Raw genomic sequence first — 17649 nt, forward strand, 5'->3', positions numbered from 1 at the left:
GAGGATCCTGGGTTCGAATCCCGGTCGATCGCTGAATTAATGCCAGGGGGGTTGACTCAGCCTGTCATCCTTCCGAGGTCGGCAAATTGAGTACCAGCTTGCTGGGATGAATGATCCCGGTGTGTACCCCGGTTTAGAATAGGTACACCGTATCCCTGCGCATCGTAAGAGGCGACCAAGGGTTGGCGTCAGGAAGGGCATCCGGCCATAAAAACATTGCCTCAAACAGGGAACCATGATTGTCATGGGGCCCGCAAGGCTAACCCCCGCTCTAGCGGGGAAAATGGCCTTAAAACGATCATTCATTCATTTTTCATTCAATCAATCAATTATTGTGCACTGCTCCCTCCAAATTTCATCTCCATATGTTGCATGGCGGCATCGCCGGGCACCCCGGCAATGTCATGCGCTGGAGGACATGTTATTTTTTTATTTGGCATGGGGGCGGTGTACTTTGAATGTGGCTCTACTTGTTTGTGTATTCTTTTTATCTGTTTTCATCATGTTTAGCATACAGTAGAAGAAGAAGTCGGAATACAAAGCGGATGCGGCTTTGCATTTTCAGATACTTTCTAGTTTTTCTTGTATTCTTACGACCAGACTCATTCCTATCACGTATTGAGCGTTTTTGCTTAATCTTCATTCGACATTGAATCACGCTTCAAACATAAACAGGGCGTGATAATACTGTTCAGCATCTACGTACAGGTACATACCTACATTTACGTGACAAAGCAGTTCACCGTGGCCCGCTGGCAAGCAATGTAACAGTGAACATCACAATGTTAAAAGGATGCATGTTCCCTATTGTATCAGTGACATTATAATGAAACAACATTAACAAAATAAACAAAACAACAAAGGCTTCCCCTCCACTTACAGCTTTTGTTCATGTGTGCGGAACCGTCCAAAGAGTGATGACTTCATTTACATCTCGCTGTCCGACAACATGGACCAACTTCTACATACCCATCCCAACTCTCTCTTCCTCATATGTAGCGACTTCAACTGTAATCTTGCCAACTGGCTGGGTGTGGGTACCTCTCGCAACAGCCACAGTACCTCAGCAAAGGACTTGTGACTCATTGGGACTGACACAATCTGTCAATTTCCCGACATATCTCAATCGACCCATATCTCAATCAACGGTACATCATCTCTTCTAGACTTGGTCATGACTAACTTCCCTACAAATGTCTGCTGTTCTTCTTCTGCTCCAATAGGTTCATCTGATCATATCCTTGTGAAAATGGACATCTCTCTGGCCATTCTCAGAGAACCTCCTCAGCGGCGACAATTGGAAGGGACTGCAAGCCGCCAACAAAATTCTGCACTGGTCTCCCATCTCCAATGCCTCTGACAAACTCATCCTGGGAATTCTTCCAAAGTAAACTGCTCTCTCTCATGCACAGATTTATCCCATCTCTCCTCTGCAGTTGTCATACCCTTCCTCCTATCCATGGTACACTGAATCTTGTGGTGAGGCAGTTGCCCTGAAACAATTTGCCTTTGTCTCCTGGAAGACAAATCCAACTGAAGGCAATCTCATTTCCTTTCACAAAAATCAGAACAAGTGTGTGTCCACCCATAGGAGAGCCAGGAAACAATATCTCTCTATTCTCAAGACTGAACTCTCAAACCTTTCTCCCTCTTCCAAATCCTGGTGGTGTCTGATCCATTTCTGGTGTTTGTTCCTCTCCATCCCCTCCCTTACCTCAAATGGCTACACAGCTGACGCTGCAAGTGAAAAAGCCGAATGCCTCAACTCCATGTTTGCCTCAAAATATTATGTCCCAAACCCATCTCACTCTGTACCCACCTTACCCAGTCAAACCGAGCTGCTCCTGGACTCTGTCCTTCTCTCCTGACAAGGTGGAGAAGTTTGTCAAACCTCTACTCTGATTTGGCAACTGGACCAGATGGCATCAGCCCACAGGTCCTAAAATCCTGCTCTGCCGCTCTTTCACACCCTCTCTCTGCTCTCTTCATCCTCTCTTTTGCTTAAGGTCATCTGCCATCTGCTTGGAAATCAGCCAACATTACCGCTTTACACATAAACAGATCCTTGAAACTATAGACCAATCAGCCTGCTCCCAATTAATCAGAAAGGTCATGGAATCCATCATCGCTTCCAAAATGCAATCCTTCCTCTTCTCCAATGGCTTGATCTCAGATCAATTTGGATTCAGACCAGGTCACTACTCTGGACATGCTGCTTCTGCTGTCTCAACAATGGATGGAGGTCCTCAATGCCAAACAGGAAATCAGAGCTGTCTCCCTTGACTTATCTCATGCCTTCGATATGGTCTGGCACCCAGCTCTGCTCACAAACTCTCCTCATGGAAGGCAAATCCAACGGAAGGCAATCTCAGTTCCTTCCACAAAGCTCAGAACAAGTGTATGTGTACCCTCAAGAGAGCCAGGAAACAATATCTCTCTACTCTCAAGACTGAAGAGCACCAGGAAACAATATCTCTCCACTCTCAAACCTGTCTGCCTCCTCCAAATCTGCATGGAAATCTCCACGCATGGCTTGCGGACTTCCTCTCTTGTCATAGTCAACATGTGGCTCCAAATAAAATCCTATCATCTCCTCTTCCTGCCCAGGCTGGAGTTCCTCAAGGCAGTATTCTGGTCCCTGTGCTTTTTCTGGTCTTCATTAATGATCTCCCCCCAACTCTGGAAAATCCTCTCTATCTCTTTGCTGATGACTCCACTCCCTGCCACTCCATATCCCAACTCTCAGATTGGTAGGCAGCAGTCTCTTCACTCTCTGCAGACCTGGACAAAAATCACAAACTGTTCAAACAAATGGAACATGTCTTTCAATCCTGACAAATCTCACTTTGTCTCTCCGTAAAGACAGTCTGGAAAACCCTCCCATTTACTTTCTCAACAAACCTCTCAAAGAAGTTCTGTCAATCAAGCTTTTGGGTCTCACTATCTGCCATGATCCTTCCACATTAAAACCACATTCAATAAAATTTCCAGTAAAACCACATTTCCAGGCTCGCCTCCAAAGCCAGTCACAGACTGGGCATCCTCTGTTATGCAAAGTCCTTCCTTAGCACACGTCAGCTCCTCATGACATATAAAGCTTTCATCCACAGCTTGAAGGAATACTGCTCTCCCCTCTGGGCTGGTTGGCAGTCTGTCTTCTGCAGACTCCTCTCTAGCCTCTCCGGCCTAGCTCCCCCTGCTCTGTCCCCCAAATATTTATTCAGGACACAAGATCTGCCAGCAACCCTCTTCTGGTGAAACTGTCAAAATCAAGACTCTCTGCTCACCTTCACTCTTTCATTCCTCTTTTTTCCTGCCTCTGGAACAAACTCCCACACTCTTCAATCCCACTCCTCCTTCCAGGTCTTCAAAACAGCTGTTCACCACCATCTCTTATCTTCCCCCATCCAAAACCTTGATTTTTTCTACCCCCGTTAAAACACCCCAAATTCACCTCCTTCAAATTCCGTTTTCTTTCCTGAAAGTCCGTATGGTGTCCATCTTGTTTATTCTGTGTAGCCCGCCCCAGCCCTCGCCCTTCCACAGATCTCCCGATGTCGCCGTTATCTACTGTTGTACATCCCTCTCTCTCCCCCTAGTCACCCGCTCCCTTTATTATATGTTCTATGTGTTAGCTCTTAAACGAGCCTCGACATAGTATACAAGAAAAACAAAAGAACAAAAAAAACGTTAAGTGAGGAATTAGTGTAGTTTATTTTCTAAAACTCATATATACCTCTTCGTCTGATCCATCAAACTCTTCCATTTCAATTTCATCCTCATATTCATCTTCTTCTTCTTCTTCTTCCTCCAGCACTGCTTCCTGCTTCCGTTTGCTTCCCTTTCCAAACAATTTGCCAGGGGAAGCTTTGATTTCTGCTGGTTACAATAACGTGCAGTGAAGCTTTGCAAATTCTCAAGAAATGGCAAAGTTCATGGAAATTCTAAAGCTGGCACGTGAAGGTGAAATAAAAGTTGTGTAAAATCAAAAGGAAACACAGCATCGTCAATTCAGCAAATTAGCAATAGTGTTACAGCACACAAAATAATATGCATCACAAAGACAGTGTATTGCATTGTTGATAATGCTCAGCCAATTTCAACTGTCTGATAAATGTTAGCAAATAGGCCAAAGAGCATAATCCATGGACAATTAGTCTTTGGCGACATCATAGATGGTTCAAAGGGAGATCAGACAGGTGTCAACCAGATGTCTTCTGCACAGCTTGCTCTTGTGGCAACACACTACAATCTCCCCTCTCCCGTTTGGACTTGTGAATGTGATCACAGTAATCTGTGGCCCACCTGTTATTTGTCTGTTTCTCCACACCCCTTGTTCAGTTTATTTTTGCCCATTTGATGGTGTAACAGGTTCCTCTTACCCAATGTCATTTTTTTGCTCTTTCATGTACCCTATTTAAAAATATTAACAATTTACCATCAGAACTTGAAGGGTTTCCAAAGGATGATGGTGAAGGAATGCCAAGTAGGAATTCAAGGATCCACGAAGGCAGGAGGCGGCTAAGCAAGCGTTCTATATTACTGAGACGTTTGCGACCATGGCAGACACGACGTTCTGTGTTGGGAGATTTGGGAGACCTCGCATCATCCGGAGAGTCTGGGAAGGCTTGGAGCAATGCACCACTCAGCTTTTCTATAAGAGCAGCCTGGTGGGTGATTTGGGGTGGGCGGTGAGGGTGAGAACATGTTAAAGGCATCCGGCCTCAAAGCTTGAAAATGTCAAAGAGCTGCTAATTTCACTTTATAACAAATCAGTGGGTTCGCTAAACCACAACATTTGATTAATGATAAGTCCCAAAAAAGAAAAAAAAAGAAGAAAAAAAAAGCAGACATAAACCCTGGCTGAATTGCTTGGGTCTAATGGCTAAGGCAGCAGCTTGGGATCTTAATGTCCCGAGTTCGAATCCTGTTGAATTAACGCCAGGTGGGGTTGACTCAGCCTGTCATCCTTCCGAGGTCGGCAAAATGAGTACCAGATAACTGGTTTGACTGAGAGGAGCGGCGACACCCTGTCTATACCACACACTTACCCGTGTGTACCAGCCATAGAAAGACAATTAGTCAGGTTCACTATGTTTTTTCGTTCAAAATTTTGGTAGATTAGCAAAACTATACATTTTTGGAATATTCAGAGCATGAGGAATTCAAAAATTAATGTTTACATTTGCGTAGACACCTTTGCGAAAATGACACTCAGGACAGTGATGAAGATCTGTAAAAGCATATTCCTGAACGGTATAGACCTCGTAGATCCTGTGTATAGGACTTATAGTTCAATCTGATACTACCTATAACTTCCTATAACAACCTATAACTTCAAAGGACTTGCAATATCATGTATTATGTAATACAGTTATATCACAATTATAAAGACAATGCTTTTCAATTACCTTTGTTTGTTGCTTTTCTATAATCCTGAGCACTATTTTGAGGCCTTTATTGGATTCCTTGACCCAGAAAACATAGGATTAGCATATTTAATTAAGTCTCTAGGTTGACTAGAAGCCGAGATCACGCAAAACATGTATTTTATGGCGGCCATTTTCAAAATCCAAAATGGCGGCCATGCAGGTGTCTGTGCAAATGCCAACATTGATTTTCAGATTCTCCATGCTCTGAAGATTCCAAAAATTTACAGGTTTGCTAATCCCAAAATTTTGAAAGAAATTATATTTGTTAACATAGTGAACCTGACTAAATGCCATCATTGCCCGAGGAGAATTGCTTGAAATTTGGCAACCACAATCTGATAGATATGACACCAGGTCGAGACGAGAACTCAACATTCGTGCAGAAAGACAGCTTTTCGATAAAAAACAAACAGACAAGCAAACATACAAAAGAAAAAAAGAAAAGAAAAAAAAGGAAATACCACACACTATCAATTTTAACGCTATCAAAAAAATTGTTATGAATAAAACCTATGATCAAAACAATACAGCAGTCAAGAAAAATAAATAAATAAACTAGAACGGCACTCAGTAGAGCGCATACCTTCGCCAGGCTGAACAGTTTATGTTTTGTACCCTACTGATCGGCCGGATCTGGATTCAGACCTTCACTAAAATCGAATCAGCTTGTTCCTGTCACCTAACCAATTCATCCACCAAGTTTTGTCCAAATTCGTCCATAACTTTTTGAGATATCCTGCTCTGTATCATTTTTGGCCCGATCTCCCAATGGTGAAGAATCACTTAAAAAATTCTAGTAGCCGGATCCGAATCCGGATCTTCACCAAAATCTAATAATTTCGTCCTCGTCACATCCGCTACATCTCTGCCAAATTTCGTCCAAATCCATCCATACGTCCATATCCGTCCATACTTTATGAATGTTTATGCTTTACCACAACGGTGCTTCAACAAACAGGTCATGGTGCCTCGATCCACTCAAGCGCTCATACTAGAGATCGTGTGTGTGTGGTGTGGTGTGGTGTGTGTGTGTGTGTTACTTGCAAAATCGAAGATTTTTCAAGTACAGTCATACCCCGTTTTACGCCATTTCGACCTACGTCAAATCCGACTTTACGACACTCTTCTAGAGTAAATTTCAGTTCAGCGAACGTCATTATGTGCGACTTTACGTCACTCCTACGGACGTGGAAAAAATTAATTTTTCCTTAAAAATATATTTAAAATAAATAAAATAGTACATAAATTAACAATAAAAGAAGCTTAAAAAATAATTTCAAATACAATAAAAAGCACATTAAAAATATTTTAAAATGTACGTACAGTATACTGTACATACGCGCAGCTGCTGGTTCTCATTCAAAACAGAGGCGACATACAGTATTCCTTTACTGTGTCTGTTAGCCATGGGTCCTAAGAAGGACAGTGCTCGTGTTTCCAAGCGTAATGTGGTTAAGATGGAAGATAAGTTAAATCTGATTAAAAGGTATGAACAAGGTGAAAAAGTGTCGGTGATAGCGCATAGACCTTATCGCGAATCGGAGCCGCAATGAGTCATGGGATCGGAAAGGGGCAATAGCGCCGCCGGCGGTCGCTATCACTTTGACAGACTGCTTGTTTACATTGACACACTACGTGATCCTTACCACTTTAAACTACTTTTAGGACTTTTTTTTACAGTGACAAATTAACAAATTAACTGTGAACTGTGATCAGCTCATGAGCCAGAATTTGCAAGCCAAGGACACTGTCGCAAAACTGAAAGCCGCCATTGCAGTATGTAACAAGAAGCTTACCGTTTCGGACATAGCAAACTGTGATGAACTTGTGAAACTTTATACAGGTTTACCTAGTTATGACCTGTTCAAGTGGTTATTAGCAGAAGTATCCCCTCATGCACAGAACCTTCATTATTATAAGGGGAAATTATCAATGGAAGACAAGACCTGGCAAATAAACAATACTACAAAACTCGGAGTTAAGCGATCTCAATCTTTAGTGGATCAACTACTCATGACACTCATGAAGCTTCGGCTTAATCTTCGCGAGGAGGACCTCGCATTTCGCTTTGGATTAGGACAAAGCACCGTCTCCCAAGTTTTGTTCTCCCAAGTTTTGTTCGCAAGTGTACAGCCAATATAAGTCAAGACCTACTCTCAAGTGCCTTGTTGGTATTACACCTAGCGGAACAATTTCATACATTTCCAAACCTACAGGAGGAAACACGTCGGACAAAAAAATTGTAAAGATGACGAACATTGTAGACAAGTTCCAGCCGGCGATATTTGTATGGCCGATCGAGGTTTCAACATTCAGGAACTGTTCTTGCATTAGCAGGTTGTTTCTCTTCTCCAATGGGAACCCCCCTTTCCCTCAAATATTTCTTTAAATCGCTGGATATTAATGCCAAAAAACGCTGAATTTCTTTCACATTAGCCATCTTCCTTTCCGTAAACACAGCGTCGATCGTAGACAGACGTTTCCTCTTCTGGGTTTGTGTTTACGTTTGCCCCCTTTTCGATCCCATCATGCTTCGCGGTGGAGCGCCCTCTGTTGATATTTACCGATTCGCGATAAGGTCTATGCCTTAGGGCTGCCACGGTCGACGGTATCGACCATCATTCATGATAGGGAACGTATTCTTGCATACGTCACTGAAAAAGCGCCGCCGGCTAAGACCGATAAAAATGTGTGTTTGTGTTCAGAAGAGACGCCATGTTTAAGGTGAATAACATAATCTTATTAATTTTATTTATTATTCTTTACAAATTCATTTATTAATTGTGTTCATTACTCATTAAAAAATATGACTAAAATGTGTTTTTAGTGTTCTTTAAGGTTTAGCGATAGTTTATATATACTTTCGCGAGTTATTTACTCTAGTTTTACGGTGTTTGTCTTCATTTTAAGGCATTACGCTCGGTTTACGTCAAAAACCGAGTTACGTCACGGCTTATGGAACCAATTAATGACGTAGGCCGGGGTATTACTGTATATTGGTTGGTCTTGTGCATTATTCTGTCTGTGTCTGTCTTTGTCTGTCGCCTACAGGTCACAATTTTCAACCGATCTTCATGAAACTTAACCAAGTTGTAGAAGGCGTCACAATTGAGAAGGCTATCGAGGTCAAAGGTCATCTGGAGGTCAAATTTCTAAAATCGCAATTTTAAATCCCATCGACTTGAAAATTGAACAGCATTCGCATAGTGCCTCACTGAATTGGGAAACCCACTATTTTTGAGGTCAAAAGGCAAAGGTCAACTCTAGGTCAAACTTCTACAATCATCAATTTTCATCTAAAAATCATCACTTTTCATCCTATTGACCCGAGCTTTGATCAAGATCGTCAATTTTAATCTTGATTAAATGGACAATTTGCTGGATCAATTGCAACCTATTTTTCAGGGGGGGGGGGGGGGGGGAGGGTGGATTTTGCAAGCAAGAATCATGCTCTGCATGACATCTTCTTGTTTGTCTGTTTATTTATCTCCAGCTTTGGAAATGAAATTCTGAAATTATGGTACCCCATGAAATTCTATGCCTTTGGCCAATGGGCATATGCCCCCACCTGTGCATGTGTATGCGCATGTTTATATGCATGATTATGTGCATGCATGTGTATATGTATGTGTGTGACGGAAACTAGTACCATCTATGTTGTGCTAAAGTTTGTGGCGTGCCAGATGAATATTACCACTTTAAATTGTCCAGCGAAGTTGGCCGAAATGGTCACTTTCACTCAGAGCATGAATGCCAAAGCTGTGATATTAATGAGCTTTTTGGCATGAAATTGATGTTGTAAAAGGATTCCAACACTGAGAATACATCTTCCAATCCTGACAATTCCCACACATTCACTCTGTCTCCAAAGTGAGTGTGGCAAACCCTCCAATCTCCTTCCGAAACAAATCTTGGAGGTTAAACCACTCAACTGTGTGGGCCTCAATCAGCATGATCTTTCTTGGGCAGACCATATTTCCAAGATGGCCTCCAAAGCCAGCCAACAACTGGGCATCCATTGTGCAAGGTCTTTGCTTAGCCAATCTGAACTTTTGACAACCTACAAGGACTTCAATCATAGCCGAGTACAGCTTGCCACTTTGGGATGGTGCTTCTGCCTCACACCTTGCCCTTTTTGATGCCATGAAAACCAACGTCCACAAAATCATTCATTTCCCCAGTGACGAAGCGGAGTGTCTAGGACTGTTACATCGCAGAGAGGTTGGTGCCTTGGTGGCCTCTGTATTCAACTGCCTCCTTTTTGATCTTGCACCCTCCACCCTTCTCAGGTTTCTGCAGTGCCCACACAGTCTGCCAGTGACCTTCTCGTTCAACTCCCAAAATTCAGGATCACTGCTCAACTCCACTAGTTTGTTCCTCTTTTCTATCACCTGTGAAACCAGCATTGCTAATCTTTTCAGTCGCCTGGGGTCCAATCAAAGAGGGGGCAATCATTATAATTGTATCATCCATTATTATGCTTACCTGGCAAACAAAATAAGTACAATTATCTGCCAGAAGATCATCTGCCATGATCTTTCCTGGGAAAACCACATTTCAAATCTGGCCTCCAAAGCCAGTCGCCGACTGGGCATCCTCCGTCGTGCGAAGTCCTTCCGTGGCACACCTGAGCTCCTCACCACATACAAGGCTTTCATCCGCAGCTCAATGGAATACTGCTCTCCCCTCTGGGCTGGTGCTCCTGCCTCACACCTAGCTCGGCTTCACGCTATTGAAACCAAAGCGTTCAGAATCATTGGAATCTTCCGCGATGAAGCTAACTCCAAGGGCCTTTCACTTACTCACCGCAGGCAGGTTGGTGGTCTTTCCGTCTTCTACCGACTCCTCTCTGGCCTTGCCCCCCCCAGCTCTCTGGGCTCTGTCCCCCAAATATTCCTACAGGCCACACAAGATCTGCCTGCAACCCTCTTATGGTTGGTTAAACTGCCAAAATCAAGACTCTCTGCTCACCTTCACTCCTTCATTCCTCTTTTCTCCCGCCTCTGGAAAAAAACTCCCTCACTCTCTTCAATCCCACTCCACCCTCCAGGTCTTTAAAACAGCTGTTCACCACCATCTCTTATCTTCCCCCATCTGTTACGTGGTCCCCTCGGTGAATACCTGGTCTCGGTGACCCCCCGGACCGTGAGAGGAACTCCGCCAGCAAGCTGTATTATATATGCGCTTTCGCCACGCAATCCATATGAATTTCACCCAGGAGACAACTGATGTTCAAGGATATATTTCCAATGGTAATGATACCATACAATTTCAATGACACAACCACGGAGATTTTCCCCGAGCAATCAACAATACACAACCATCACCAATTCCCAATTCACAATCAATTCCCTATGATTAAGATGGCCATCTTATACATGTGTGTCCCGGTGAGTACTCACGACACCCTTTTGGTCTCGGTCCCGCACAATGTCTCTGGGCCCCTCCTGACCAAGATGATGGTCGCCGTCACCGCACTCGGGCGGTTGAACGAACCCCGGGTGGACGTGTTTCCACCAGGCAGGTATCGTACCAGGCACCGTGGCTGCAGCCCCTCGTGGCCACGCGAAGCGGATACGGTAGAGCAAGCCAAACCCCACGCCACTTGCAAGGCGCGTTAGGCCCCAACGTGCGACCCGCACGCGTCTGTTTGGACGGTGCCGCGAACGATGCCAGACGCGGGGTCGATGCACGGCCCCACGTCAACTTGACGTCTCCACCGGGCAGGTACACGTCCCGGTAATTCCTCTCGCCAGACAGGCTTCGGAACGCCGCTTTTCCACGCAGCGCAAGGTCGATCCCACCTTTTGTCGGAGCGGGGCGAGGAAGAAGAATCCTCGTCCTTTTTTCCTCGTGTCTTTTTCTCTTCCGTTTCCGGTCACTTCCGTTTCCGGCCACTTGTTCAGAAGGGCTCCTGACCCTCCAATCACAACAACCCTTAATATACTACACACGGATAAGCAAACACCTGAATGGTAATTCACATACATTCACATAAATATGTAACACTCCCCCCCTTCAAGAAAGAAAGTTTGAACCCAGCGAAAACTTTCTTTGCCGGCCAATTTGGAGAAACAAGCCAGATAACTCAACCCCCCCCCCCCCCAGATTAACTCAATCTGGACAAAGCGTCCGCCACGACATTGTCCCGGCCCCGTACATGTTCAATTTCCAAGTTGAACCCCTGCAAAGCCAAACTCCATCTCATCAACCTCTGATTTTTATTTTTCATTCTTTGAATGAAGGTTAAGGGGTTGTGATCCGTAAAGACCTTTATGGGAAAGGACGTGATTCCTAAGTACACCTCATAATGTTGAAGCCCTAGCAGGAGAGCCAGGGTCTCTTTCTCCACGGTGGCATAATTTGCTTGATGTTTATTGAACTTTTTGGAGTAGTAGCACACGGGGTGGTCCACCCCATCCTCATCTTCCTGTAACAAGACCGCTCCAGCCCCCACATCACTTGCATCTACGGCCAACTTGAAAGGTGCCTGAAAGTCCGGAGCGGTTAGGACCGGAGAGCTCATTAGTATCGCTTTGACATGGGCAAAGGCCGCCTGACATTTGCCATCCCAAACGAATGGGGTCTCCTTTCTCAACAAACTCGTTAAAGGGGCTACCACATCCGAAAAATTCTTACAGAACCGCCGGTACCACCCCGCCATACCTAAGAATCTCATCAGCTCTTTCTTCCCCTTTGGGACTTGGAAGCGATCGATAGCTTCTACCTTGGCGGTCACTGGTTGTACTTGACCCTGCCCTACTACATGGCCGAGGAACACTACCTGTGCTCTTACAAATTCACTCTTGGCTAAGTTGATGGTCAGACCTGCCTCGGACATCGTCTGAAAAAATGCATGGATTTGCTTAATGTGGTCTTCCATGGTCATGGTGTGGATGATTACATCATCCAGATATGCCTCCACCCCCTCCAGGTCTGCAATGAGCCTATTAATCAGTCGTTGAAATGTAGCCGGCCCATTCTTCAACCCAAAAGGGAGGACCTTGTACTGATATAACCCATTCGGAGTGACCAAAGCTGAGATTTCTTTGGCTCTATCGGTAAGTGGGATCTGCCAATACCCTTTCAGCAAGTCAAATTTGGTAACAAATTTAGCTGGGCCTATTCGATCAATACAGTCGTCAATCCTCGGGAGCGGATAGGAGTCGGTCTTGGTCACTGCATTCACCCGTTTTAAATCTGTACAACACCGGAAGCTGCCATCGGGTTTCGGAACCAACACACATGGGGAGCTCCATTCACTGTTGCTTGGTTCGATGATGTCATTGTCCAACATATATTGCATCTCCTTCCGAAGGTACTCCATCTTCACCGGGTTCATCCGATAGGGGTGTTGTTTCACTGGAGTGGCCTCCCCCACCTCGATATCATGATATACTAAGTCCGTACGACCAGGTACATCTGTGAACAAATGTTTAAATTCGAACATTAGGCTGGACAGTTGTCCTTGCTGTTCCCTTGTTAAATGACCTAACTTCTCATCCAAATGATTCAACACTTCGGTGTTCGTCAATTTGGGGCAGGCCTGGTCATCCAAGTTATCAAACTTCACACCGGCGTTTCCGTCCATTGTCACCGGTACGACCGGTGAGACAGGAACTACGTCTTCCACCGGTTCCCTCTCATGATATTTCTTCAGTCGGTTGACATGACACAACTGTCGCTTTTTTCGTCGGTCGGGAGTGGTCACCACGTAGTCTGTCTCATTCACCCTCTCCTCCACTGCATAAGGACCTAAATATCTAGCCTGGAGGGGCTGACCTGGAACGGGCAGCAATACTAGCACCCGGTCCTGAGGACTGAAATTCCTTATCTGCGAGGTCTTGTCATGTCTCTCCTTCATTTTCCCCTGGGCCCTTCTCAAGTTCCGTCGTGCCACCTCACACGCCTTTGCCAATCGGTTTTTTACTGTGGACACATACTCCACCATCGGTGTCCGGGACTCCTGTAGTAACCACTGTTCTTTCACCAATTTCAACGGTCCCCGCACTGCGTGTCCAAACACCAGTTCAAACGGACTGAATCCCAAGGAATCCTGCACGGACTCCCTCGCCGCAAACAACAATAGGGGTATCCCTTCATCCCAATCCTTGGCACATTCAAAACAATACGTTCGGATCATATTCTTTAAAGTCTGGTGAAACCTTTCCAGGGCCCCTTGGCTCTCGGGATGGTAGGCGCTGGATCTTACTTGTTCCACCCCCAACAGGTGTACCACTTGCTGGAACAGTGTGGACATGAAATTGGACCCCTGATCCGATTGAATGATCTTAGGTAGACCAACCCAAGTGAAAAATTTAATCAAGGCCTTTGCAATAACTGCCGCCGTTATTTTCCTCAGAGGCACTGCCTCGGGGAACCTGGTGGACGCGCACATGATGGTCAGTAAGTATAGATGTCCGGCTTTGGTTTTGGGTAAAGGGCCCACACAGTCCACAATGACTCGGCTGAATGGCTCTTCAAAAGCTGGAATTGGCTTTAACGGGGCGGGTGGGATTTTTGATTCGGCTTTCCCACCAGCTGACAAGAATGGCAGGACTTGCAGAACTCCGCCACATCCCGTCGCAGTCCCGGCCAGAAAAAAAATGTACCAATATCCTGTCACAGGTCTTGTTCACTCCCAGGTGCCCGGCCCAAGGGGTCTCATGTGCCAAACTCAAGATCTCCTTCCGGTACAGCGGTGGCACCACAATCTGATAGTGAACTTTCCACTCATCGTCTGCGGGCACCTCCGGGGGCCTCCATTTCCTCATTAGGGTTTCCCCCTTCATGAAATACCCCACAGGTATCTTCGTAGCCTCTTCTTCCGTAACGGCTTTCTCAATTAACCTCTGGATCTCCGAGTCTTCGTGTTGTTCTTCCACTAGTCTCCTTCGGACCAGCGCGGTTTGCTCCACTTCGTTCTCCGCGGTCTCCGACGGACACTCCCCGTCCCCTTGCGTTCCAGACGCTACCATTTCTCGAAATTCCTGGGAATCCCTCCCCTGGTTATTTCCCTTTTCCGAGTTGTCTTCCCGTACCTCTAAGGGTTCCAACTCCCCCTCTCTTTCTTCCTCCTTCTCTTCCGCGTGCTTTCTACCCATAGCCCGAGTCACTGCACAGGATGGAAAGATACCCGGAATCTCCATCTCTAACCGAGTGGTGTTATTTTCCTTACTGGGCTTGTCCACCATTATTGGATTACCCGAAACTCGCCCCCCTGCCAAATCATTCCCGATAATAAAAGAGATTCCCTCCACAGGAAGGGTGGCTTGTAAGCCTACGGTGACCGGCCCGGATACCAACTCAGAACTCAACTGGATGACATGAAGCGGAGCTTTAACATAGCCCCCGACCCCCTGTAAAAGCACACTAACCCCAGTTGCCGTCTTCTCCGACAATGGCAAAATGCCCTCCAGCATCAACGATTGGTGGGCTCCTGTGTCCCTCAATACCCTAACTGGCTTCTGGTTACTCGGGTCGCCATCCAGCGACACGAACCCCTCTGAAATGAAATGTTTGTAGCCCTCCTGAACAAGGTTCTCCCGGGACGCCGTACCTTTGACAGGGGAATCTTCCCCCAGCTCTGCTCTCCAAGAATGATTTCTCACACTTGCCAGTGCATTCGGAGTCGCACTAGACTGATTCCGTTCCGGGTTCTCCCTTTTTCGGAGGTAACATTGGGACATCAAGTGTCCAGTTTTATGGCAAAAAGCACAAGTAGGCCCGGGGGAGAACCTCGGGGTCGGCCTTGAGCCCCCCGAAAAATAAGTTTGTCTTGGGCCCGTAGCCCTCGGATTTCTAACCGTTGGGGTATCATAGTTGTCCCCATAATCATCTCGAGGCCGCCGCCATGTAAGGTCGTTCTCCGCACCGGGTGTTCCATAACTCCCCTGCTGAAGTCTAGGCGAGGAGTTAGGTTTGTGGACCCCTATTCGGTGGGTTAAGGCATAATCATCTGCCATGGTGGCTGCGTCCCACAACTTTGGTACTTTCTTTTCCTGCAGGTACACTTTGATGTCCTCGTGGACACACTGCTGGAATTCCTCCACCAGGATCAAGTCCCGCAATGTTTCGAAGTCTTTCCCGACTCCTTTTGACTCACACCACCGATCAAATGTTTTCTTTCACTCTGGCAAACTCCACATGGGTCTCACTCTCCCTCTTCCTGGCATTCCTGAATTTTTGCCTGTAAGCTTCCGGAACCAACTCATAGGCCTTGAGGATGTGCTTCTTCAGTACCTCATAATCTGCACATTGGTCCATTGGTAGCGCCGAATAAATTTCCTGAGCTTTCCCCACCAGCACACTTTGCACGAGTATGGTCCAGGCCTCCTCCGGCCAGTTTAATTGTCGAGCCACTTTCTCAAAGTGTGGGAAAAATTTCGCGACTTCCTTTTCACTGAACGGTGGAACCAGCCTCACATGTCTGCCCACATCCCAGGTTTTCTGGTTAGGTGTCGACCCCGTCAGCAAGGGTGGTGCCTCTCCCCGTTCTCTCATTAACTCCAGCTCCTTGAATTTGATTTCTTGCTGAAGCTCCATGTCACGTTCCTTTAATTCCCTTTCCGCTTTCCTCTCCTCTGCTTCGAGGTCCCTTGCAGCTCTCCTCTCCTCTGCTTTTCTCCCTTCTAACCTTTCCTGGAGTTCTCGTTCTACTCTCCTTTCCTCTGCTTCTGCTTTCCTTTCTTCTTCTTTTAACCTTTCCTGGAGTTCTCGTTCCACTCTCCTTTCCTCTGCTTGTTTCTCTTCTCTCCTCGCTTCTGCTTTCCTTTCTTCTTCTGCTCTTTCCTTTTCTGCTTTCCTTTCTTCTTCTTTAATCCGTTCCTGGCTCCGTAACTGCAACTCCAGTTTCCGGAGCTCAACGTCTTCTGGTTCTTCGGGTAGCCACTCCCAGGCTAACTCGTCCCATGTTCCTAATCCCACCATAGATTGTATCACCGTGGCCTGCAACTCTGCCTTCCTCAAATTAGTTCGGACCTCCAAGTTAAAATGTTTGGCCAATTTCAAGAGGTCCGACTTTAGCAACGCTCGGAACTGTGCCTCACTCGGGGTTACCCCAAAGTTCTGTGCCACAAACGCCATGGTGCCTATCGTTAACACCTGTTAACCTTCACCCAAGACTTTACCCCAATTTCTCAAATTTTTTTACCAATTAATAATTAATTAATAAAAAAATTATTATTTTATTATTTTATACAATTTTAAATCCCGGACGGGCCCCCAATTCTGTTACGTGGTCCCCTCGGTGAATACCTGGTCTCGGTGACCCCCCGGACCGTGAGAGGAACTCCGCCAGCAAGCTGTATTATATATGCGCTTTCGCCACGCAATCCATATGAATTTCACCCAGGAGACAACTGATGTTCAAGGATATATTTCCAATGGTAAATGATACCATACAATTTCAATGACACAACCACGGAGATTTTCCCCGAGCAATCAACAATACACAACCATCACCAATTCCCAATTCACAATCAATTCCCTATGATTAAGATGGCCATCTTATACATGTGTGTCCCGGTGAGTACTCACGACACCCTTTTGGTCTCGGTCCCGCACAATGTCTCTGGGCCCCTCCTGACCAAGATGATGGTCGCCGTCGCCGCACTCGGGCGGTTGAACGAACACCGGGTGGACGTGTTTCCACCGGGCAGGTATCGTACCAGGCACCGTGGCTGCAGCCCCTCGTGGCCACGTGAAGCGGATACGGTAGAGCAAGCCAAACCCCACGCCGCTTGCAAGGCGCGTTAGGCCCCAACGTGCGACCCGCACGCGTCTGTTTGGACGGTGCCGCGAACGATGCCAGACGCGGGGTCGATGCACGGCCCCACGTCAACTTGACGTCTCCACCGGGCAGGTACACGTCCCGGTAATTCCTCTCGCCAGACAGGCTTCGGAACGCCGCTTTTCCACGCAGCGCAAGGTCGATCCCACCTTTTGTCGGAGCGGGGCGAGGAAGAAGAATCCTCGTCCTTTTTTCGTGTCTTTTTCTCTTCCGTTTCCGGTCACTTCCGTTTCCGGCCACTTGTTCAGAAGGGCTCCTGACCCTCCAATCACAACAACCCTTAATATACTACACACGGATAAGCAAACACCTGAATGGTAATTCACATACATTCACATAAATATGTAACACATCCAAAACGTTGATCTTTTCTACCCCTGCTAATTTCACCCCAAATCCACTTTTTTGAAATACCAACTTCTTTCC

At 46.2% G+C, this 17649-nt stretch overlaps 2 protein-coding genes across 5 annotated transcripts in view; both read right to left on the minus strand.

The window, feature by feature from the left end:
* The window catches only part of LOC137429702 (uncharacterized), a 122121-nt gene that overhangs the window by 77531 nt on the left and 26941 nt on the right, over positions 1-17649 (minus strand). For 2 of the 4 annotated variants that reach the window (XM_068119866.2, XM_078779768.1), the window contains 2 exons: positions 4439-4667; positions 3737-3876 (listed from right to left, as the gene is read on the minus strand). In XM_068119866.2, the coding sequence (XP_067975967.2) occupies positions 3737-3876; positions 4439-4667 (369 nt within the window). Of the gene's footprint in view, positions 1-3736; positions 3880-4438; positions 4668-17649 lie in introns of all 4 variants that reach the window. The other 2 variants (XM_068119865.2, XM_068119868.2) reach the window with 1 other exon arrangement.
* Positions 15489-16555, minus strand: LOC144892502 (uncharacterized). Its single transcript, XM_078779458.1, has 2 exons — positions 16135-16555; positions 15489-16068 (listed from the first exon to the last, which is right to left on the minus strand). Exons 1-2 carry the CDS (start codon positions 16515-16517, stop codon positions 15546-15548), a joined length of 906 nt encoding a protein of 301 aa, XP_078635584.1. The 5' UTR covers positions 16518-16555; the 3' UTR covers positions 15489-15545.

The sequence above is a fragment of the Myxine glutinosa genome, chromosome 6, assembly GCF_964187855.1.
Source record: "Myxine glutinosa chromosome 6, kmMyxGlut1.1, whole genome shotgun sequence".
NCBI classification, from domain to species: Eukaryota; Metazoa; Chordata; class Myxini; order Myxiniformes; family Myxinidae; genus Myxine; species Myxine glutinosa.